Source organism: Onychostoma macrolepis, chromosome 19, assembly GCF_012432095.1.
Source record: "Onychostoma macrolepis isolate SWU-2019 chromosome 19, ASM1243209v1, whole genome shotgun sequence".
Taxonomy (NCBI): domain Eukaryota; kingdom Metazoa; phylum Chordata; class Actinopteri; order Cypriniformes; family Cyprinidae; genus Onychostoma; species Onychostoma macrolepis.
In genome coordinates, this window is record NC_081173.1 from 14,828,560 (window position 1) to 14,853,087 (window position 24,528).

The window sequence follows — 24,528 nt, forward strand, 5'->3', positions numbered from 1 at the left end:
GCTCTATACTGGATTACTCAGGATGAGAAGCTGCTCCTAGTATACTGACTTCTGCAACAGCATGAGTCAATCTACACTACATTTATAATGTTAAAAAATTATTTTATTTCAAATAAATGCTGTTCTTTTGAACTTTCTATTCATCAAAGAATCCTGAAAAAAATGCCTCAAAAATATTAAGAAGCACAAATGTTTTCAGCATTGATAATAATAAGAAATGTTTCTTAAGCAGCAAATCAGCATTTTAGAATGATTTCAGAAGGATCATGTGACACTAAAAACTTGAGTAATTGCTGATGAAAATGCAGATTTGCAATCACAGGAATAAAATGTATAATATTTCACAATATTACTGTTTTTACGGTCTTTTTGATTAAATAAATACAGCCTTAATGAGCATAAAAGACAAAATTCAAAAACAAAAATAACAACAAAAAATCTTATTGACCCCAAAGTTTTGAACAGTAGTGTGTACATTAGTTCAGAAACAAAATATGATTTATATTAGCAGTTATTGACATAACACGCTGAAAATATTAAATATATCAAACCAAATTATAAATACATATGATAATCATAAAGAAAATCTTTTGAGGCACCACTGTATTTTGATGGTCCCTCAACAGATATTCTATTGACTATACGTAACTATGATGCCGACTGATTTTACTAACCTTAACCCTAATCTAACAGTCCATACTAATATTCTACTAATAATAGAATTAGAGTTAGTCAACATGTCTGCAAAGTCAACAGAATGCATAAAGGAGACCATCAAAATAAAGTGTAACCTTTAATTTAATTTCAGACAAACAGAAAATAAAGTGGCTGGACTATTTATCAACTGCAGTCATACAAGATACCAGGCTGCTTTGTTCACTTCATTTTGTTTGAGTTTTATCACATCACAAAATGTCACATTTAAAATATAGTAACAGTTCAATCAGATCATTTACTCAAGGCACTAAACATCAAACGAATGCTTCTTCATAATACCCACACACAAGAAATCAGCCTCCTTCTTTTTTAGGGATGCGCTGAAATTAAAATTATTGGCCAAAGCCAAACAAAATGAAACACTGGGCCGAAGGCCGAACACGGTTTTTCGCATTTTTTCCCCCATATATTTTGCCAATTTTTTTCACCATTGCATAAATTAAATAGCCAAAATGTGCTTTTTGCTGTTTTGTCTAGCTTTTAAAAAAAAAAAAAAAAAAATCAATTACAAAACAACAATTAAAAAATTTACACTGAACATTTTTTTTTTTTTTTGGTAATTCTAGCAGACACTATACCAGTAAAGCACAATTTAACTTAAAATTAATAAGTTAGTAAAACAATATTTTTGGTCATTTTTGATATTCCCTTCTTGAATCAGTCATGTATTTACTGTACAAATAAATGCAGCCTTGCTGAGCAGGAGAGACTTATTTTCCTCACACTTTGGACACCCTGGCTAACAAGCAGATAGCACCGCGAGCTCATGCAGTGCTGTTTGAATACATGCGTATATTAGAAAACATAACATTCTGCAGTTTATTTGCCAATTGTTTAAGGCCATTTTGTGATTTCAATCATCATACAGTAACCAGCAACTACCACCCTTCTTCTCATCGAAGACATGCGATGCACTGCTAAGCAGTCTCTTGCTGTTGGTGCTTTTATAGCCTAAATGATTTTTGTGTCTTTCTCTGACACTTTTAAATGTTTCCACACTGCCAACATGTTTGCTGCATTAGTGCGCACCTCTATTTGATCGGGTCACCTCATTGTTTGGTGCAATTTATTCGTCTTTTCACTTATTCTGAAAGAGCTTTTCTTGCTATTTTCAGGCCGAATAATTTTGCTTTCCAAACATTCCCTAATCTTTTTAACTCTAAACTGGTCCTACTTGTCTCTCAAAAGCTCACTTTCAATCTCACTCCATCATTCTGGTGATATGGGGTGAGATTTAATCACAAATGTCGCCCATTGAGGGGTAATATGATCATCTGCCATGTCCACAGAGAACCTGCTGAGGTGGAACCTGTTCCCATTCACGGGCCTGCAGCCCTAAGCAGCCGTACCATAAGACGTGTCCTAAAAACGCATATGCCACAGCTCCCATTGGCTCTGAGAGCCATAGACGGCACGCAAATTACATAGGGAATTACAGGAATTACTATCCCAGCACACCCTAGAGCAGAGTGAAGCTCCTCAGCAAATAGGAGTCATGTCTATTTTCAGCCAAGGCACTTTAACCTACTTCTCCAGCCTCACGTGCTGCACAGCCACCATTTATCCCTGATCGCTTCTCTTCCCGTTCCTTCTCGCTCCGCAATAACTCATTATGACAATAAGAAACGCACTTAGCGGAACCAGGGAGCGAGGACGAGGGAAAACAAGAAAAACCTAACACGAACTTAGTCAGACTTGGTATTAATCAAACAGTTGAAACTCTCCGAGGCGTATCGTTCCCTCATCTAAGACCTTCGAGACAAAACCTCGATCCACTGTTTGGATGCTTGCCACAAAGCTCCACCTGATTCGCCCAGTACACATCCACGTCAGGAGAGATGCTAACGCTATCCTTCAAGTTCCCTGGACACTTGTTATCTTTGAAGTCGGGAGAGAATCGCAGAGTGGCGGGACTGTTTGTCAGGGAGTCTAAAGCCCAAAACAGGGCGCTGATCAATCATCAGCCTCCAAAGCTACCAGGAGCTTCCCAAACCAGGACGACCCACGAGCTTGCTTGGGTGTCGCTAAGCGGTTAGCACTACATTATACGAAGAATTGCTGTAGAATAAAGTGGTTTACATCCTGTAATTGGGAATTAAATGAACATGCAAGAAGGGACAGTTCTCCTAACAAAAATGAGCTGGGACGTGTATCACTCAGGAGAGCAGATATGCTTATTACTGTGTGAGGAATCGGATCACCTCAGCGGGGACTTACACTAGGCTGTGTGCTAATGAGAAACGTGGCTAGCGTCTTAGCAATTGTGCCGGTGTCACAGCGGAGACTGAGCATTTCACTGCGAGAGACTGCGCATTTATTAGCATTTACCTCTTTGGTGCTGTTGGCAGAACTCCTCATGTTTTAGTTCATTCGTCTCTTTGGAGTCTAATGGATACAAATCTGGGATGGTAATCAAAAGGTTGAGGGCTCAAATCTTGTAGTAATTAATTAGTGGTCATATTCATTAATATCTTGTACAAGATGAATCAGCATTATACTAATGTAACAAATACAACTAGATTTGAATTTCCTAAAGGAACTACCAATTCTGGCAGCAGAAGACAGTGAAAGTGTTTTAGTTCTGCATAAAAAAATAAACATATAAAACATTTTTTTTGTGTGTGTTAATTGAAATATAGATGAAATAAAATCAAATATAATACTAGATGGAAAATTTTAAATAAATGAAAATTAGAAATATTGCCTTGGCATCTACCTGAAATAAGGTTACTGTATTAAGTGCAAATAAATAAAAACTAAATATTATATAAAAATAAATTGAATCTAAATAATATTACAAAAGTGCTAAACATTAAGCTAAAATGAAAACTAAACTGGAATATATAAAAACTATTTAAAAAATAAGTATATTATAAGTATATATAAGTATATAAAATACTATAAGAACACTGCTTCTTTGCAGTGTGAAGGCGAAAGATGACCAGTTACTATTTAGTATGCAAATAATTGCAGGATAGAAGACCGATTAAAATTCAAAATGCAAATACAATCACGATTCAAATTTGAATGGTGAACATTCTAATAATGTACATCAAAGGGAATTTTTTTCACATTTTAATTTCTTAGAGTTCATAAAAACCAAAAATAACTACAGCACACCTTAGGCTGAAGTTATCTGCAAAAGATAGTTGGAACAGAGTCAGCATGTTAAACGGTTTGAGCTGAATTAATTGCATAAAATTACAGAAAGAAAAAAAAAATGTTTGAGGAACATCAATACGGTTCTTCCTTGCAAACACTGTAAAAACTGTTTCAACAAACTCTGCCGTTTCAGTGACATCAGCTGACCTTTAGAGCTATTTTTTTATTTTTTTAAGAACCGTACACCAAAAAAGACACTTATTTTTGCAATTCAAATAGCTCTGCATGCCTTCTTTGACAATACGTGCAAAAGAACAAAACATAGATAGGGTGAGATAGACAAGACCCTATGAAAACCATGCATCTACCACCCCTGAACAGCCTTACAAATCAGTGTCTTACGGGACGGTTAATGTTACATCACGTGGAACGGATAACCTGCAGACATAATGTTTATCTCGACAATATACGTATTTATCTGTGCTTCTGTTTGTCTGTATACAGGGCTAAGAAGATTGGTCAACAAGCCTGAGGCAGATTGCAATGCTATAGAGATTCCCTGATACCAAGAGAAAGACTTCCGTCCTTCATCCAACCAGACAGCGAGAATCTTAGTATGCAGGGCAGGTAGGCCAACTTGTTCAAAATGGGCGCATGTGTGTGTCTGTGCTAAAGTGGGTACTAACACCGGATCTTAGCGTGCTCCGTCATGTGTGTCTTCGTGTGCGCTTGAGTGCCTCTAGTCTAATCCTGTGTGACGATGAATCAGTTGCATGGGAAAACTGACAGGCGACAAATTGTTATGGCCTAAAGAAGCCGCTATCTTCCATGTGCCAACAACTCTCATCATCCATCACTGAGTAACTGATCCGCACAGAGTTATTATGCATACTATGAGGCTAAAATGATAACCATAGGAAGCCTTTGAGCTCATAGTCACTGCATATAAGAAAAGAGGCACTGGCATAAATAAAAGCTCTGTTTTAAATAAAACGGACCTCTAACACTGGTAAATAGCAGTGTTTCGCTCTTTGGGAAAGACAGCAGGGGATAAACAGGATCAGTGGGTGATAGCAGCTATACTAAAGATGGCCTATAATGACAGAAGCTTATGCCAATTTTCACCCTCCCTCTCCTCTCGATTAAACATGAAGGCTAATCCATCCGTGTATCGCTGTCTTATTTGCTATTAAACATTTTATCTTTCCCTCTTCCTACGAATAGTCTTGATGACAGGGGCTAGAACAGTCACGGTATCTTAGTTATGTCTCAAGATAAGATACCCACTAAGCTATCGCAAAACCAAAAAGTACCTTGATACCACTCATTTTTTTTGGAAGGTTAAGGATTGCTATGTTTAAACATGTTTATTTTTGACGGTTTACACACACACACACAATAATGACAACAACAACAACAATAATAATAACAGCAATGGGCTGTTATTGTTTTGTGTTTATTCCTGACAGTTTATACAAACAACAACAAAAACAATTATTATAATACATAACAAAATGTTATTATTATAATATAAACATATTATATTAAAACAATGTGTTAATAATAGGCATGCTAATAAGCAACTAGTTAATAGTGAGAATTGGTCCCAATACTAAAGTGTAACCCAAAAATTATATTCAGTACTATTCTTCATTTTCAGTATTTACAGGCAAGACCTTGTGTCTTTTAAAGCAAGTTTATGCTATTGTATCATGTCAAAAAGTATGACACTTATGATTTTCACTCTCTGTTGCTCTTCCTGGTACCGTGTATACCACACAACACGATCAGGGGCTAAAGTGTACTATCTTTGCTCTCTTCTGGAGACTCTAACACTGATTCACAAGTCACTCACACTACAGTCGCTCAACAAAACGCCAAAACATCCCTTTAACAAGTTCCTAAGACAGTATAATTGAAATGCAGTTTCCATCACGTCTGACTCTCCTCTAGTTCTCAACTACAAAGCCCAAAAGCAGACTTGATCTGTAATACTGAGAAGATACCAGAGCCTTGGGAGGGCAGAGAGCTCAGAGCAAAACAAGATGAATGTGTTCAGACCACTGGATATCTGTCAGAGCAGCTATTGTACTTCACAGGGCCCTATTCAGAACTTTTCCATCTGAGGTTTACAGATTAAAAAAAAGGAAGAAAACAAATTAGCTCTGTTTCTGAAAGTGAGCTGTTTTGATGTCTACATAGGCAGAATCCTGCCTTTTAACCAAAAGAGAACCTCAAATATGACTGATTTGAAACATTTTCCATCATTATGGTCACTCAAACGGCACACAAGTAGCTCTCCTTCCTTGAAGTGGAAAAGATACTTGATTAACAGTAGAATTTGTGGTTAGCATGTTGCTATAATGACAATGTGCAACAAGCACAAGCACACATACCTAAATTTGATTTTCTATTAACATCTTTTAGAACTCAATGAAAAACATTTCCCTCAAAGTATCTGCAATGCATTCTGGCATTGTGTGAAAAATAGATGTTTTTTGTCAAATAGAGGTGTCTTAGAAGTAATCACAGTTTTAAAAACTACATTTGTATACATCTTGTGCATTTAAAGTGCATTTATAAGGCCTAAAAATGCCGCCTAGATAGACAGGGCACTATATTTTGGAACACAGCAACAGTGTCTGGTTGAAGGATGTTTTTTTTATACAGTGTGAAGCTGCTGGAGAACATTAAAATCTCTGATGGAGATGTGATGACCCATGCAGAGTCAGGCTAATGGGTGGAGAATGTTTGCTAATAGTGTCGTTTACTCTGTACTTCCAAATGTCACCAGGCACTCCTGCAAAAGCCAATAGCCAGGCACTGACGTCATAATGAGGGGCAAAAATTGATAAATGTAGATTAGGAAGCATTGACCTACAGCTTTAGGTCTGGGTGACAGATATGAGCCGTCAATTACAATTTTATTTCTGCTTGTCACTCTTCTATTCTCTGAGGAAGCAACGTATTCAGAAATGGCACAGCATATTTTAAGAACAGTGACTTGCAAAATGTATGACATGCATTTTAAAAAACTTTACTACAGAAAACCATTATAAAATGAATAAGCATAATAAAAGAATTTGGTACACTGTAAAAAGTGATAAGTTGACTTAACTTAAAAAAAATTGAGGAAACACGTTGCCTTAAAATTTTTAAGTAAATGATAATTAAAAAAAATAAGTTAACTGAATTGTTGAACAAGTTCACGTAACTCTTTTTTTTTTTTAATTATTATGTACTTAATAATTTTAAGGCAAAGGGTTTCCTCAATTTTTTTAAGTTAAGTCAACTTTCACTTTTTACACTGTAGTACAATGTAAAATGATCATCACATATGGACAATCCACAACATTAAATGGTGCAGGCTTAATAGGATGGCATGACTATGTTTATGACTTTCCTTCTACACTATATTTTGACGTTTTTCAAGATACATTTCTCAAAAAAGAAAAAGTCGTACAGGTTTAGAACGACAGAGATTTTAAATTTCGGCTTAACTATACCTTTGAGATAGTAGTTTGTGACTGCTGCTGGTTCAACACCTACTGAGGCGACTGCAGAGCTGCTATAGCATATATATATATATTAGTGCTGTCAAACAATTAATCGCATCCAAAATAAAAGGTTTTGTTAACATATTATATGTGTGTGTTCTGTGTATATTTATTATGTATATATATATAAAGACACACACATACAGCAAATATTTTGAGAATATTTACATGTATTTACGTGTATATATTCATATAAATTATACAATACATAAATATATTTAATATATAAACGTAACATATTTTTCTTAAATATATACAGTACATGCATGTGTGTGTATTTATTTATACATAATACATATACACAATACATACACATATATTATGTAAACAAAAACTTTTATTTTGGATGCGATTAATCGCGATCAATCCTTTGACAGCACTAATATATATAGCAAAGATGCAATAAATTGATCGAAAGTGACAGTAAATACATAAAGTTTTACAAGATTTTGATACTTTTTTATTTATGTGTGTGCATCAAAGAATTCTGGAAAAAAATAAAAATAAAAAAAACAGCACAAATGTTTACATTTGTTTCACTGCAGCATTACCAAGAACACTGGGCTGGTGTACTTTTCTAACTATCTGGCAAATCTGGCAACTATTTATGCTCACCAAGGCAGCATTTATTTGAGTGAAAATACTACTACTAATAATAATAACAATGATGCAAAATACTTATTCAAGTTAAATAACCTTTTTTTTAACCTTTTTTATCATGTAATTTATTCCTGTCATGGCAAAGATGAATTTTCAGTGTCACACGAACCTTCTGTAATCTTTTTAATATGTTGATTTGGTGCTCAAGAAACATTGCTTATTATTAACAATACAGTTGTGCTGCTAAATGTTTTTGTGGAAACTTTTGATTAGATTTTTTTTTTTTAGGACTCCTTAATGAACATAAAATTAAATGTATTTACTGTCACTTTTGATCAACAGCTCTTTATATCTTCATATCATCGAAATAATACCTTTTGTTTATACACTCTCAGAAATAAAGGTAAAAAAGCTGTCACTGGGGTGCTACCTTTTCAAAAGGTACACTTTTCTACCTATTAGGTTCAAATATGTTCACTTTAAGCACTAATGCTGCCGCTTGTTATATTGACCCTCTGCCCTCTTTTCACTTAATGGAAGTGAGAGGCCCAGCAGCTTTAAGGTACCAAAATGGACCCTTTAGGTACAAACATGTACCTTTTGAAAAGGTACTGCCCAGTGACAGCTTTTGTACCTTTATTTCTGAGAGTGTAAAGTGCTTTTCTCATACTCAAAGCACTAGACACACTTTAGTCTTCTATTACTATATTCTATTAGTAAACATGACTTCTGACTTTAAAATATTCTGTCCTCCACTTTTCCCTCTTTTTATTTTAGTATTCCTTTTAGCTCTGCAGTTTTTAGAACTGGCATTGCATCCACCTTGCCTCCCTGTACCCAAAGCTCAATGCCCCTGCCTGTGCCGTACTGTGCCTGATGGGCAGCACTGCTCTCTCTCCCTCTCTGCATGTGTGTGTCTGCCTGGCACGCTGTCTTTAGCCGGTGTCAGTGGTGATGGCAGCCAGCAGCGTGTGGTCCAGCTCCTGTGTGACTGTGACTGGCCTCTGGCTCTACTCTCTCCGCCCCACATTGCTCATTCCTCAGGGCTATTCTCCATCTCCCAGCATCCCCTTCGCCTGCCATGCATATCAATCACTTTAATGGGGGTGCTTTCAGACGAAAAAACACTCGGCTAAACTAAACTGGGTCAGTATCCTTTCATTGGTGACGCAGTTGTGAGGAAGGGAGGAAGGGAACTGGAAAACGGTCGAGAGAGACAAATATAGATAGAGATATGGACAGATATATATATATATATATATATATATAGAGAGAGAGAGAGAGAGAGAGAGACAGAGAGAGAGAGATGTACAGGACACATAGTCCTAGAACAGCGAGGCCTGAGCAGCTGCTGGGCCTCTCACTTCCATTAAGTGAAAAGAGGGCAGAGGGTCAATATAACAAGCGGCAGCATGAGTCATTAACCTGGATAGCTAAAAGCCATATCACAGATACAATGCTTAGTGTCTAGTCCTCTCAGAGTTGACACATATCTACTCAGAACGGACTCCAAACATTAGTTTGTACTAAAATAAATAAGATGAACATAATAAACAAAAGCTAAAGAGGCTGTTTACTACTATTTATGTTTAGGAACATGTCAAAGCAATAGTTATATTAGCATGGTTTTTTCATTTGAATGTTTTGCTATTGGCGGCAGAATAAAAAAATATATATAATGGCCACAAAAAAATTGCCAGCCATGAAATTATATTGTAGACCGTTTTGGTCTAAAATAATAATGCCATTTTGAAAAAGGCATTATTAACTATATAGTGCTTTTCACAATACTTTATTTAAAATCACCTTTACAGAAAATCATTGCATGTACAGTATGTAAAGAATGTCACTTTGTCACTCAAAGCGAGATATGTGTACATGACTCAAACACACACACACACACACACACAAATTATACTTGACAAAAAAGTTGTGAAATTGTGATTTTTGTTCCTCATATTTCCATTTCAGGGGTGTAATCTAAGGAATTTTCTACATTTGTCATCAAGGCTGCATTTATTTGATGAAAAATACAGTGAAAACAGAAATAATGAAGTATGAAAATTTGAAAAATAAATGTTTTGTATTTTAATGCATTAATAAAACATTTTTATAACATTATTAAATGTTGATATTGTCACTTTTGAGCAATTTAACTGATCCCTGATGAATACATATATATATATATAAAAAAAAAAAAAAAAAATTATATATATATATATATATATATTACTGAAAGGTCTGAAACGGTAGCATTTCTTTTTAGTTTTTACTTTATCATCATGTCCCACACCTCCCTTGACGCCTCACTCTTTCATAACCACTGCTTTATTAAGATTAATATTCATAATCACAGAAAAAACAACAACATTGCTGTGCATCAGTGCTTTTAAACTATACCTGGGAGAAATCCCAAGCTAGACAAACCCTGACACATAATGCATACCATGATATATTAAACACCTGTTCCACCATCTGCTTCCGTACGATACCCTCACACTATGGAGGCAAGTTCACATCGAATGTCACAGCAACAGCGCAGACGGTCACAATGTTATGCCCCTACCTTTAAGAAATCTTTACAACAAAATAATTATCCAAGAACACATAGTTTCTGATCTTTCTTTAGCTGCAACATCTTGCATATGTGGAACAGACGGAATACTGACCTTCTAGAGAGCAACCAAACACTTCAAACAATGTTCGACAACAATATTCTCAATGTATGGCAACATATGTTATGCATAAGACAAATTTCACAGAGGTCTCGGTCTGCAAGGCCCCGTCCCCAGCAGATGCTGAGGGGTGAAGTGTGGTGTGGAAAGGTAAAGATAGCACTCACCGGTTCTTTAGCTTTCTGCGCTAACACTGCAAAGGTGGACAGCTTGCTGCACAGACATTTGGTGTGGGAGACTGCCGGCGATGGGAGCGTTTGGCAGCTCTCTGCGTCCCAGTTTTCTTCGCCAGCCTCTCTGTTGATAGGGTATAACGACAACACACACAAACACACACACAGAAAAAAAGAATGAATTAATTGGGTCATTCCATGAGAGAGAACAGGAGAGTTGTACGGTGCCATGAGAACTAGTCGATGACAACCCCACTCCAAATGCTCTCAGCCACAACGGCCCTCAAGTCCACTGGCCTTGCTTTTATAATGGGCCGTCCTCTCTATTCATCTAGTCTTTCTGCAAATATCTGCTTGTCATAAACACTTTCAGGGTCTCATGGCTGTCAAATGTGCCTTCCATCATCCTCTTACTCAAAGTGTTCTCAATATGTCCTCAAAATGTCTAGCAGAAGCACTCCAATTCCCATCGCTTACCTTTTACACGTTATCTCTGCCTGTATCTGAACTGTAATTATAATCATTTGATTGTTCAATCCTTCTTTCATTTATCCATTAACAAGTCATCTTTATATTACAGTATGCCTATATTTACACTACCATACAAAAGTTTGGGGTCAATAAGTTATTACTTTTATTAACGAAGGACACATAAAAATGATGAAGAGTGATGGTAAAGACATTTATAATGTTATAAAATATTCATATTTCAAATAAATGCTGTTCTATTCATCAGAGAATCCTAAATAAATTGCATAAAAACTATTAAGCAGCACAACTGTTTTTTTTCAGCATTGATTATAATAAGATATGGTGTTTTATTTTTTTTAAACGTGACACTGAAGACTAGAGTAATGGCTGTTAAAAATTAAACTTTTCCAACACTAAACCAAACTACATTTCAAAACATATTACAATAGAAAACAGCTATTTTAAACTGTAATAATATTTTACAATGCTTTTACTGTATTTCTCTTAAAATAAATGCATCCTTCTTTCAAAAACATTTAATAATTTTACCCACCCCAAACATTTAAATGGAAGTGCATATATGCACATATATACATCATCTGTTTTAAATGCTTTATTTATTTATTTATTTTGTACGTACAAGCTGCCAATGCGACCATGTGAACTTAGCATACTCCCACATACGCACAAGTTCAGGGAATAAATAATGGGAATGGAGGAGGGGGAGTTTCAAAACATTTGTTAACTGTAAACTGTAAAGCTTCATGTTGATCCTCAGATTAAACTCACTGCTGAGGCCAGATGGTCGGACTAAGAGGAACTTCTAATTATGGATTCAGCAAATAGTGTATAACAAAAAGCACAACTGATTAAATACAGTATGTGTAACATTCTGTTTCCACAGCTGAAAATTCAAGTTCAACACCTAGTCAAATCGGATAAGGCTATACACAGCCGGTCAAGTGTTGGGTCATTTTTTCCAGCAGTAAGGGTATTGCTGTGCTTTTTGCTAGTAACCCAAAAAAAAAAAAAAAAGGTCCATGAATCATCACCATTGTGCCCTTGAGCAAGACACCTACTTAAGTCAACATGAAATCAAAATTCAGAAATTTCTTGTGAGCAATTCATCACTTCATGTTATTCCACAAGAGAAAACACTTTAGCAAATGGCAATTTGTCATGTTGACTTTACAAAGTTACAATGGATGAAACTCTCAAGTGAACAATGAATAAGTGAATTTCATCTACTTCCAAGCAATGATTTGTATTGTAAGCAGTAATAGCCTTTTCAGTTCACTGAGGTCTCTCTTTTGTATTTGACCCCTTTGGAGACTTTCAAATTCTGACTATAGTATATCCAAATAGCCTTACTGAATCTAAATGAGCTTGGCTAGGGCAATACCACTTATATAACAATACACACAGATGTTGCGAATACATCTGAAAGATACCCGAGGACACAGAGTGGGTTTTTGGAGGAAAGGTGTACAATCCAAATGGTCCTAAATATGAAATGTGCTTTATATTAAGAGTATAGTTTTAAGCAACCTGCCAGATGTGTGTACAATTTGAGACCAGTTTTCTTCAGCGCATAATTTACATTTTTATGGTTGTATCCTTATTTGTAAATTCTATTCTGCACAAAGGGTCTCTGTTAAACTTCACAGACTTCAACGAATGAGCGCAGATGTGCATTTGCACATTAAACAGACAGAGCACAGTAGAATGGATAGAGCAATAATTCTGACTGAAATATATATTTTACTAAAATATTTTGCATCTAATAGTGGAAGTAAAAATCTCTATAAAGTACAGTACAGCTGCAGCAGTATTGATAGACTTTTTGAGGTTAAAGACAAAGCCATAGTTTCTTTATTTGTTTTTTCTCCCCGCTGTATGAAATCATACCAAACCAAGGGTATGTACCGAAACAGTCATTGTTGTGTAACATTACATCCCTAGTAAACATAGAAGAGGTGGTACATTATTAAAATACATTTATTTTTATCCTGCTACTTTTATTTTATGGAGTAAAAGAAGCAGGTATATTAAATGAATATCTTCAATTCTGAGTTTATGAGTCAGTAAAGTCTACTCAAGCGGCAAAAATAGAGATAAAACCCAACGTCAACTTATAATTACAAGAATAAACAAATTAGGACAGGAATTCCCAAGATTAATTAAAAAAAGGTCTGTATAAATAAATAGTTCTTTCCAGTAATTATTCATGACTATTTTATGTTCCCTCAAGGTCAAAATTGTTTAATCAAACAATTTAGGACAAACTCACTAAATAGCTGCATCACTTTTGTGTGCAATATTTCTGTTTAAAACGCTGCATCTTATTTACTAACACGCCAGATTTCAGTTTAAGTCAATGTCATTTTTTTTCAAAGCAAACTTCCTATGCAAATTAGGCTTGATTTAGAGCTATATTCACTTTTAATTTGCCTGGCACAATTAACACTATGCTATTACCGCCTGCGGAATTTTGCTTAAAAGAGGCATTTGTGTACATTTTCAAGCCGTCATGTCAGCAGTGATTCATCAAATGATGATCAAATGATGGAAAGACGCGTTATAATCAGGCATTTATCCAGGCTTGTGATTTAGATTGCAATTTCAGTATTTTAAAGTGTCAATTATGGCTTCTAGATCACAGTGCAGTGATGCTGGACAGGTCTAGTAAAGTATGCCAGATTGCAGTAGTCTGCTGCATGCTTAACAATCTAGTCTCACAACTGCATGATGGGAATTGCACCATGCAAATTTCATTGGGCTTAGGCTAATCAATAAGAAAACAATGCTTTAAGTGTGAGCAATTCAGGTCTAAATGCAAGACTTTCGTGAAATCACAGTGAAACCTACGCAGACCCAATACAAGAGCACATCTGCATTGTCTACATTTTCCTCTCTCTCTCTCATAAACATGCATCATTCTTTTCTTCAACACATATGCTCCCACAGCTAGTGCTCAATAAATAAAAACCTACCTAATGCAATGTAAGTGCAATCTTTCTCCAGCCTTGATCTGCAGATTGACACTTCAGAGGAAACTGATCTGAGGCGACTCCCAGTCAAAGTCTCTCTGACGCCAACAGAAACAAAGATGAGCCGACAGACATGTGAATGGAATTCTGGGTATTTCTAGTTAGGCTAGGATCAAGCACAGAGCATCAGGTGCAAACCTCCCGGGGATATTAATCAACAGCAGGTGAACAGGAGCAGGTGAGATAAGAGATACAGGGCTTTGTGAAAGATCATCTAAAACATTGTTTGGCAGGAGAGACAGATACTTTGCTTAGATCAGAAAGCATCCAATTACTGAGCTCTCAGAATGAGACAGGTACGCAGTCCGGACAACATCATTTACCACCCTTCGGGACATTATCTTTTATACAAGATTATACCTGCTGGAAAGATGCTGTTTTGAATGCTGGATGAGAGAGCTCAACGCGCTGCAAATAGAATAAAAAACACCTGCAAATTAAGAAAACAACTTCCTCAGTTTTACACAGAGCCAATCCTCCCTATACGCAAAGTACGCAAGCTGCGTAGGGCCCCCAAAACACCATGGGGCCCCCCTTGCTCTCAAAGATGATCTAATTTTAGTTTCGTTTTTTTTTTATTTGGCCAGCGGTTATGAAAACATGAATGTTCATTTCTTTTAATGCGGTGCGCTCTCGCCCTTTCTACGTAAATCAAATCATGTAACGTGAATGTCATACTGTCTCTTGCTCGAGACAAAAAAAAACAAGTTGAAAGCATACCAAGCCACAGAAGAGACACTGTTTCTCAAGCACTTTCCGCGAGCGCGATTCGAGACGGAGAGAAACACGGACAGTTTTGCGTAGGGCCCCCAGAAATCTAGGATCGGCACTGATTTTACAACACACACGCTGCAAATGCTCACAACACAACCAAATAAAGAAACACACTGCAAATAGAAAAAAAAAACACATGCAAATTAAGAAAGCAACTTCATCATTTTGACAACACAAATTTTGTGTTTTCTGAAGTTGCAGACTTGCAGCGCGTTGAGCTCTCTCAGCCACCGTATGGTTGCCAGTATAGAACGAAGTTACCTTGGTTAGGCTTCCTAATTTAATTTGAAGTACTAGGCCTATGTAAATACCATACTATATAAATATGTTAACCAATTCAGTACCACGGGGAACTATTTATGTAAATTAATGAAAGTTTTTGTCTCAAAAAATCCACACAAATGCCATACAGTATCAACAAATATCAATATATATATAAAAAATATAAATAGACTAATAATATTACACACAATTTTTAAATAACAAATTAACACAAATTCCATAAATATTCAGTCAGGCAAATGGTCATGTTACAAATGTTATGAATGAGGCATGTTCACACAGAAGGTCAACCTGGATTTAATAAACTGTACCTTTAAAAAAAACAACAACAAAAAACTAATGTTCAAAAGTTTTGGAAAGACTTTAAAGGTACAGTCATATTAGAAAACTTTCTGTCAAATTTTGTAGGCAAAAAGCAGCTTTCTGTTGGTCAACATGGCAAATTCGCAAAAGCAACTTCTGTATGGGGAAATTGTTCGTCCTCACAAGAAATTTCAGATCGCATGTATTCCTATTAAAATGACTTGATGAAAATTCACCAGACAGTGGTTAATGTGACAGCACCTTAAGGTTTGTGTCTGCAAATACAGTATATTTAAAAAAAAAAAAAAAAACAGCACTGACAATTATACAGTAAGCCTTATATCAACACACCATGGGGTTTTAGACTCCGAGATTATCAATGAACCACATCTTCACCAAAAAAAATCATACCAGTACCATGAACCAAATTTCAGCAGGGCTAATTCCAGAAAATAAATAAATAATAAAAAATAAAATAAAAATTGCAAAAATCCAACACAATTCTATTCACAGTTAAATTCACACTCACATATGGTTTGATGTTTTTTTCTCTCAGTAGCTTAGGCATTTTGGTTACACTTTATTCTGATAGTCCACTTTAGACATTCTACTAACTATAAGTAACTTTGCAACTACATGCCAACTAATTCTCATTAATTTGCAACTATAACACTCAGTAGGGTAGGTTTAGGGTTAGTAGAATAAGCTGACATACTTGCAGAGTTTCTCATAGTCAGTATGTTGTATGTTGTGGACCCATCAAAATAAAGTATTATTAAGCAGACAGTCTACTAATACTCTAATGACTGCTAGTTGACATGTAGTTGCAAAGTTACTTACTGTTAGTAGAATGTCTAAAGTGGACTATCGAAATAAAGTGTTACCGGCATTTTCACTCTTATGCTGCCACTCTGCCGTACACACAAAAGCAAATATACACACTGAAAGCAAGGGCAAAGAGGGTAACATATGGAGAATGAAATGCCACAGCAGTCATTTTTCACCCTTTGGTATGTGAGTGCGGCTCCATTATTTAATTAGCACATGCTGTGATAGGTTTAATGAACCAGCAGTGCGCTCCCTTCCTCATCAATGGCCCGGCCCATGTTTGTGTTTAGGTCTCTGATTAAATGACCAGATCTGCCGTGACAGTAGTCTGGGGGGGATCAGATTACAGAACAGACCAAATTGACTTTGTCCCCTTTTGTTTTTAATATCCACTACAAGATGAGCTGCCTCAAACCACAGGATGAAAACATGAGATAAACACTGGTAAAAGAGATCAAGCTGTGGTGGATTACAGCAACCGTCGTCTTGACAAAGGTTGGTGGTTAAGTTGGACTCGTGTCTACCGTGAAGGCTGAAAAGACGCCTTAAACAAACAAATTAAACGTGGATTCTGACAGCTAATCCATGTGAGGAACAGTTTTATTTCGGGAAGGCAATTAATTCTAATCTGGTTATAGGCACCTGCGTTATGAGCTAAATATGCCCTATATGATTACAGTGAAAGGGTGTTCAGAGAAGAATTATGGGAGTGTTAAAAATTAATGCAGAGTATAAAATGCTGAAAACAGGGGGGGGAAAAAACACTCTGAGAAAGAAAAATGAGAAAGTAAAAGTGAAGCGAAAGAGAAAAAGACTGATAATTAGCTCTGGTGGTATAAAGGAAAGGAAATATTACATGACAAGCGGAATACACTCAATCTGGCATATCCTTTTCACTATACAACAGAAGAATTTTCTGAAACTTAGTACAAGCAAAACCATTCATAACCAATGTTAGTGATATATTTAGGGTAGTTCTGATAAATTTAGGAAAGAAAGGGAGCTGGTTGGGGGAGCAAGTGTAGTTCTCTAGGCACAAGGCTCTGTCTGATATTCCGGAAAAACAAATGCATGATTTCGAGCGTTACATGGCTTTTATCTGACAGTTCAGTAAACAAGAATTTATTACTGAGAAACTTTCACTTTAGACACAATACTGCCAGGTTATGTTTTTGCACTGCAAACGAAAATAGTTACTAAGCCATAACAGTACCAAGCAACACACAGTAGTTATGTTTCATTTCTGAATGTATAAGCATTTTTTTTTTGAATGAACTCTGAGTGAATGATTCAATGACTCACTCATTAAGACAGTCACTTGTGCGGTTCCTGAATGAATCAGCATGTTTGAACGTAATGTCTGAATAGACGAATCCATGACTCACTAAATCTCAATTTATGAATGAATCAGCGGTTTTTAACAAAACGGTTGAATTAATCAATCTTATAAGCCACTTGTCGCCACCTACTGGCATAATAATGTAACCTGCAGAAAGAGTCTCCAAAAAAAATCTCCACCACTAATAAACACACTGACAGTCTGTCTGGAATGCACAACAAAGAGTTCAGCAAAAATGCTAATGAATTTATTTATTTTATTTTATTTTGCACAGTAAGCTTAGAATATATAATTTTGGAGACTTTTGTTGAAGTCTTCTGCTTCTAAGAATTTCCTCCCGAGACCACCAAAGTCTGCAAATCAAAAGTCAGGGATTTCTCATTAAATTCATCCAAGATCAAAGCATCTGGACTACGCTATCCACATTGATTTAATAGCCCTATACTTGTACTGCATGTCAAACAAATTCTAATTTGCCCAAGGGATTTTAGGAGAAACATCTGAGACAACATTGAAACTTACACATACCTGCAAAACTAAAACTATCTATGAGCAATCTTTCTTTCTTTTTTTCCATCTGGGCATGTTGCCTCAGATCTGAACTACCACAGAATCTGAAGCATTGAAAGTAAAGTTTTCACCCAAGTATGAAAGATTACGTCCTTGTCCTCAGAAGTAGAAACACACGCAATGCTTTTGATTCAGTAATGCAATCATGTCGGAATGCATGGACAGTGCTTGTCATTGGCCTTTTACCTTTGCTTTCCTGACCATAATTGTTAAGCTTCTTTAAAGAGATCAGCCTTCCTCCCGGTGCTCTGATGGGAATGATTCCAGGCAGGTTAGCAATGCGTGCGACTAGCGGCCCTGTGCAACTGGTGTCACAGCTTCATGAAACAACATCCAAGATGAAATTCTCTGAAGTAATGACCACAGAAGAGACCTGACCAAATAATAGGTGGAGAACTAAAATTAGCCCACGACATCAAACGAATGAAGATGTAGCCCGTTAAACCAGAGCAAGAACTTCACAGTCAACTAAAGCAAGCCACAGAAATCTCAACAGATCTTACTTCATCTTTTTATATGCCACAGTTTCCATATGAAGAGTTGTCAAGAGAGAAATCTTGACTATCAGATTTAAGCCAACTGTCAAAGATGTTCTTTATATTTGATATACTAATGCATTCATTCATATAACACTCACAGTAAGGATGGGAAAATGTGATTTACATGATTAAAAACAGGATGTTCCATTCCATGGATGATGGAAATTGACTTTTACAAATCCAACAAAAGCTTTGATATACAAACCATCCCTTCTATTGGACACGATCATCTCACTAGACTACTTTTTATCTGCTGTCATTAGTAAAAAAGCATTAAATATGTATGTACTCACCACAGTGGTGTAGTCTAACTCCACACAGATGCTATATGTAAGCAGACAGACGCTTGCTGAGACTAAATCTGCTAGTGTTTCGATTGACACACTAACACTGTCCCCTGCCCTGGAGCCACTCCCCCAACAAACACACACACAGACTCGACTTCCGCCACACACACTAAACCACCAGAGGAGGTAAGGGGTTATTTCCGCATCAGGTGTTTTGAATCTAAATATAGAACGCCGAATCTTTAGCGACAGACAAACTCAAATATACTTATTGAAGAACAGCACGCAAAAGCTCACACAATGTGTGTGTAATGACATAAGCAGGAAGCAGGAAGAAGATTATGTTGGGAGGAACAAATATAAAGAGAGAGAGTGGCCCAGTGTAGAGATGTAGGTCTAGCCATGGTAAGACAGATAATGGCGCATGAAGCAGCTCTTGCAGCGAGATGGATTCCACATTACCCCAGTTCAGCTCATTTTAACAATAAGATGCTTATGGCTTAGTGTCTCACTTTATTACAGGAAGGGAGGGATGCAACCAGGGGTCGCACAGGTTGCGAAATCACAGTGAGGAGGGAAGAACCACATCCGCCCTGATATTTCGTTAAGATAAAAATCCCTGTAAGCCAAATGGTTCCAGGAATCACTATTAAGTTGCTGTGATTATTTTTTCTCGTGGTGTCATAAAAACAGAAGCTGTTCTAGTAGCTGATCCACAGTCCATTGAGTGGGAGAAAGTCTGAGTCACAGCCTTGTTAGAGAGAGAGAGCTCCATGCTTATTTTCAGATAATGAGCGGGTGCACAGAGAGTTCAGGAGTCTGTAAACCAGACTCTTGCCCTGAATCACATGCCAAAAACATCTCACAATGTCTTCATCCAGCTGTAAACATATACAGTGGCTTTACAGTGACCTGAAACAGATCTGTGATACAGAAAATGATCTGAATTCTGTGCATGATACACATTTTTACACATCTTTATGCATGGTATGCTTGTAAACATGTATACAAATATATTGAAAATACATATTGTTTAGGAACTATTTAATACTACATAAATATGTATTCTATTATTATTAATATTTAATAATATCATAACTCTCGGAGGGTTTGGAATGGTAATGTACATGTCAGTGTTAGTGTGTTTGGTCTTTTTTTAGAAATACTGAGGAAAGACAGACACATCCCATATACACACATTTGTAGAATGAGTCGGAATACTCATATCGTTAGACCGGAGACCGTATCTGGTGGGTTGAGAATTAGTCAAAACCATTTGTCAGGGACATGATAGCGGCAGAGTAGACGAGGAATGACATCCATTGTTATGAAATGGAAATGTCTCTTTGTTTGCATAAGCAACAAGAGATGAAACTTAAATTTGGAATACCATCATCCAAATTATATTCTGGTACTCAACAGAGAGTCATAAATTAGAACCTAAAATTTTAATCTGCAAACTGCCTTCTCTATTTTTTTTGTGTGCTTTATTGCAACAACTTTTCCATGAGAACGAACAAACAGAATAAAAAGTCTAAATGTATAAACAATTGGGAAAATAGAAGGCAATTTAAGTTATAAATGAAAAGCAAGTTAGGCAAAACAGTGTGATAAAAATCACAACACAGATAAAAGAGCTTCAAAGAAAGCTTCATTGGGGCCATAATTATACCTCAGCTCTTGAGGACTAACTCCTCTTGACTGCAATCAAAAAATAGATAAGCTTTCAAATCTGAAACTGATACACAGATTGAAAGTGATGATTTTATAAAACAAATGACTTTGTTTTTGAGAGTGGCTCAAAGCTGAGTCTGAGGGTGCACCCCACTGAGAAGACTCATGTTTTTCTCCCTGTTGCATGGGAGGTGTTTATGTCCAAATAGCAACACACTATTAAACATATCACACCTTATATCAAGCAAATGACTACTGGGCCTTCATATAGTCTTTAAACAGACTATATTAAATAAACCAACCTTTAAAACCTGAAAACAGTGATTGTGCATTACATCAGCCCTGAGCTTGCACAGCTCCTCAACACCTTTTCATATTCAAATGAATTGACATGAGAATGGAATTTGTGACAACTTAGCCCTTATTGCAAATTGTAAATTTCTCACATGAGTACTGATTTAACCATGTACTCAGCATGTGCCTGCAGTCATTGGATGTTAACAACTACAGAATCCCTCAATGGCTTTAAGCCTGACCTGTTGTTATACTTACAGTACAATGTACATGTGTGTACTGCTGTGACTACAGGGCCAAATCACAAGAAAATCTTATCCATAACAAACACATTGACAACTATTTTATTCCAAGGACTCTCCAGAGACCAGAAATAATATTATTTTAATTTATACTATTTTAATATAATACAATTTATTATAAAATCACATTATAATGTACATTATATTGTAATCGCCCAGCAAGGCATTAAGTGGAGAAAGGTGATAGACTAACCCTTATAATTCAATTTCAGCATTCCGCTACTCAGTGCCAAAAGGGAGGAGGTGTGTTTTCATTTCAATAGCATGTCATACTTGGCCACATGTCAAGCCACCTTCACTGTGCAGTTTCATATCTTAGTATAACTTAAGATATCATCAGTGTACCATGATATTGTAATAGTAGTCTGAACCATTATATGTCTTGGTGGATGCTTTACTACAAAAATAAATAAATAAATAATAATTTTAGACTATGACAATGTAATTTCAGTTAATTTCATTTCATTTGAAACAGAGCCAGACTCAATCTTAATGGTTACGATGAAGTTTTAAAGCAATCCACATTCCTGTTATTCAAAAATATTGATATTCATGGTCCAGTTCCCAATTATTTAATAAAACCTTGAGATGCTTATGCATTTGCACAAGTCTGACATCAAGTTGTAATGATCAATCCATTGAAATTCATAAATAAACAACATGACTTTCTCATATTTATTTGTATTTATTTCCATTATGATGCTTCTAATTTATTTTAACTGTAGGGTTTGCAGCCTTTGCTGCTAAATGTTAATTTGTATTAATGACTATCAACTAGATGTCAATGGTTTTAGTTATTTAGTTATTTCAAACATTTTACATTACAGGATAATAATGAACAGCAATACAGTTTTAGTTTCAGCATCCCACAGGGTGTAGGTTTCATTTTAAAGCTATTAATGAAAGTTTTATTTTTCACTATAGTTTCAAAGAGATAATTTTTTATCTGTATGTAAAGTCACTGCAATGGGTCATACAGTTTATTTATTCATGCATTTCATTTTATGGGGTTCACATTATAATTTACAGCTTGCAAAGACTGCGAATCCCATAGTGTGTGTTTATTTCATTTTAGAAATATTAATAAGGGCTTATTGATTGATTGATTGTTTGAATGATTGATTGATTGTGAATATACCCGCTGGGAACAATATAATTGTCTAAATGTGGGTTAACAAAATAGAGAACACAATATAAATAAATATAAATAAATCACTTTTGGAAATATCCATCCATTTTGCATCAGGAGGGATAATGGCATAATATCATTCTGAAAAAATTGCTTTTAGATTGAAATAAACTGCATGTTTTGTTGAAAAGACCAATTTAGTTGAACTAAACACAAGATCCACTAAATTCTGTCGGATTGAAGTAAAAAAAGAGCCCTGTGTGTGTGTGGCTAGTAGCTGCATGCTTTCACACAGCAGTGGAGTGTGGTAGCCTAAGGGTGATGGATGGCAGTGGTGCGGATTAGAAGCTGGATTAAAGCATCCATCCCATACCTACTCAGAAAAAGGTTGTTGGGATCAACATCCTGTTATTTACCCTGTCACTCCACTCCCTCTGGCATGAGCCCTGCCCCACTGAGCAGCATAGGATTCTAGGTCAAAAAGAGAGAGCTGCTAGTGGCAAGGTCGAATTCCCAGGCTCAGCCTCCACAATCTGGAAAAATGGAATGCTTACTGTGTAATGAATGTGCATGTTACCATACAGGGTTACTAAAGCATGTAGTAAACCCAGGGTTACAGTAGCTGTGAATGTGTTAATACTCTGTCGCTCCAACAAGGGAAACTTACTTGTAAACTGGCTGCAGAGGTAATGGAAACACCAAAGATGCCAGCTGAAGTCTGAAATTCTGCACTGTACTGGCCAAAGAAATTAAGCCAGTATCTTAAATTACATGTCAAAAGTCTAAGTTTGGAAGTTATGTTTCTCGTGATCTTAAAAAAACAAAACAAAAAACAAAACAAAAAAAAATTAAAGGCTGATCTAAAGGCTTATTCCTCTCTCTCTCTCTCTCTCTCTCTCTATTATCTCTCTATTATCTATCTTAAAGAGATAATAATAATAATAATCTAATGTTTATTATCATGTTTATTATTATTATTATTGTTGTTGTTGTTGTTATTGTTATTGTTATTGTTGTTGTTTAAATGATAGTTAAGCAGCAATAACAAGCCTTTCTGGTGAATCTGGTTCACTATGGGCAATTCAGAACCCCATACTGAGCACCAGTATCCAAAACATCACATTATGGTACTTCACTTTATGTTGCTTCATAGTTTTGGTGACTTTACTATTATTCCAAAATGTGTATGATAGAGTAGATGTGTCCTAGTGTTGACCATAAGTAAATAATCTAACAACAACCTCACAAGTATCTCATGACCCACATTGTTCTCAGCACACTTTCTTTAGTAAATACATGTACTGACAGATGATACCATGGTGTTTTTGAAGCACGGCTGAATGCAAATCTCCATGTATATGGGGCATTATGATGGACTCCACTTATTTGTGTGCATTTGCTAACTCTAGACTTCATTGCAGCATATTTCTCATTAAAACAGAGGTAGGGTTTTAGAAGACAGATGGCACGGACATATGGGCATTTAAAACATTGAACTGTAAACACGAAGCCACGGCCAGCATAATATCCTGCAGTTGCCCGAGCAGAGAGAAACATTTTAAAATAAACACGTGTAGTGCCATTGGGTTGGTGTGTGGTTTTCATGCCAACTCCAAGCGTATTCCTTTAAATTGACTAAGTACTTGCACACACTGACACATACTCACAGATTAAGACAGACACAATGAGTTGATGCGGAGCATGTGCTAACACACACACACTCAGTGGGGAGTGAAGCGGATGTTTGTGGAGATGAACCCTGAAAAAAAAAAAAAAAGATTTCTCAACTCACGCTGTGCTAATGTCTCACGAAGAATCTTTAGATGAACAAATAATTACCTCCCTGTCTTATCATCTGTGGG

At 36.2% G+C, this 24,528-nt stretch overlaps 1 protein-coding gene across 28 annotated transcripts in view; it reads right to left on the reverse strand.

Annotated features, from left to right (window-relative positions):
* adgrb2 (adhesion G protein-coupled receptor B2) overlaps nt 1-24,528 on the reverse strand; it is a 328,746-nt gene that overhangs the window by 60,468 nt on the left and 243,750 nt on the right. For all 28 annotated transcript variants that reach the window (XR_009267175.1, XR_009267174.1, XR_009267179.1 and 25 more), the window contains one exon: nt 10,819-10,948. Coding sequence is in view for 22 of the 28 variants with exons in the window: in XM_058752678.1 (XP_058608661.1) it covers nt 10,819-10,948 (130 nt within the window). In the remaining 6 variants the exon portion in view is untranslated. The remainder of the gene's footprint in view (nt 1-10,818; nt 10,949-24,528) is intronic.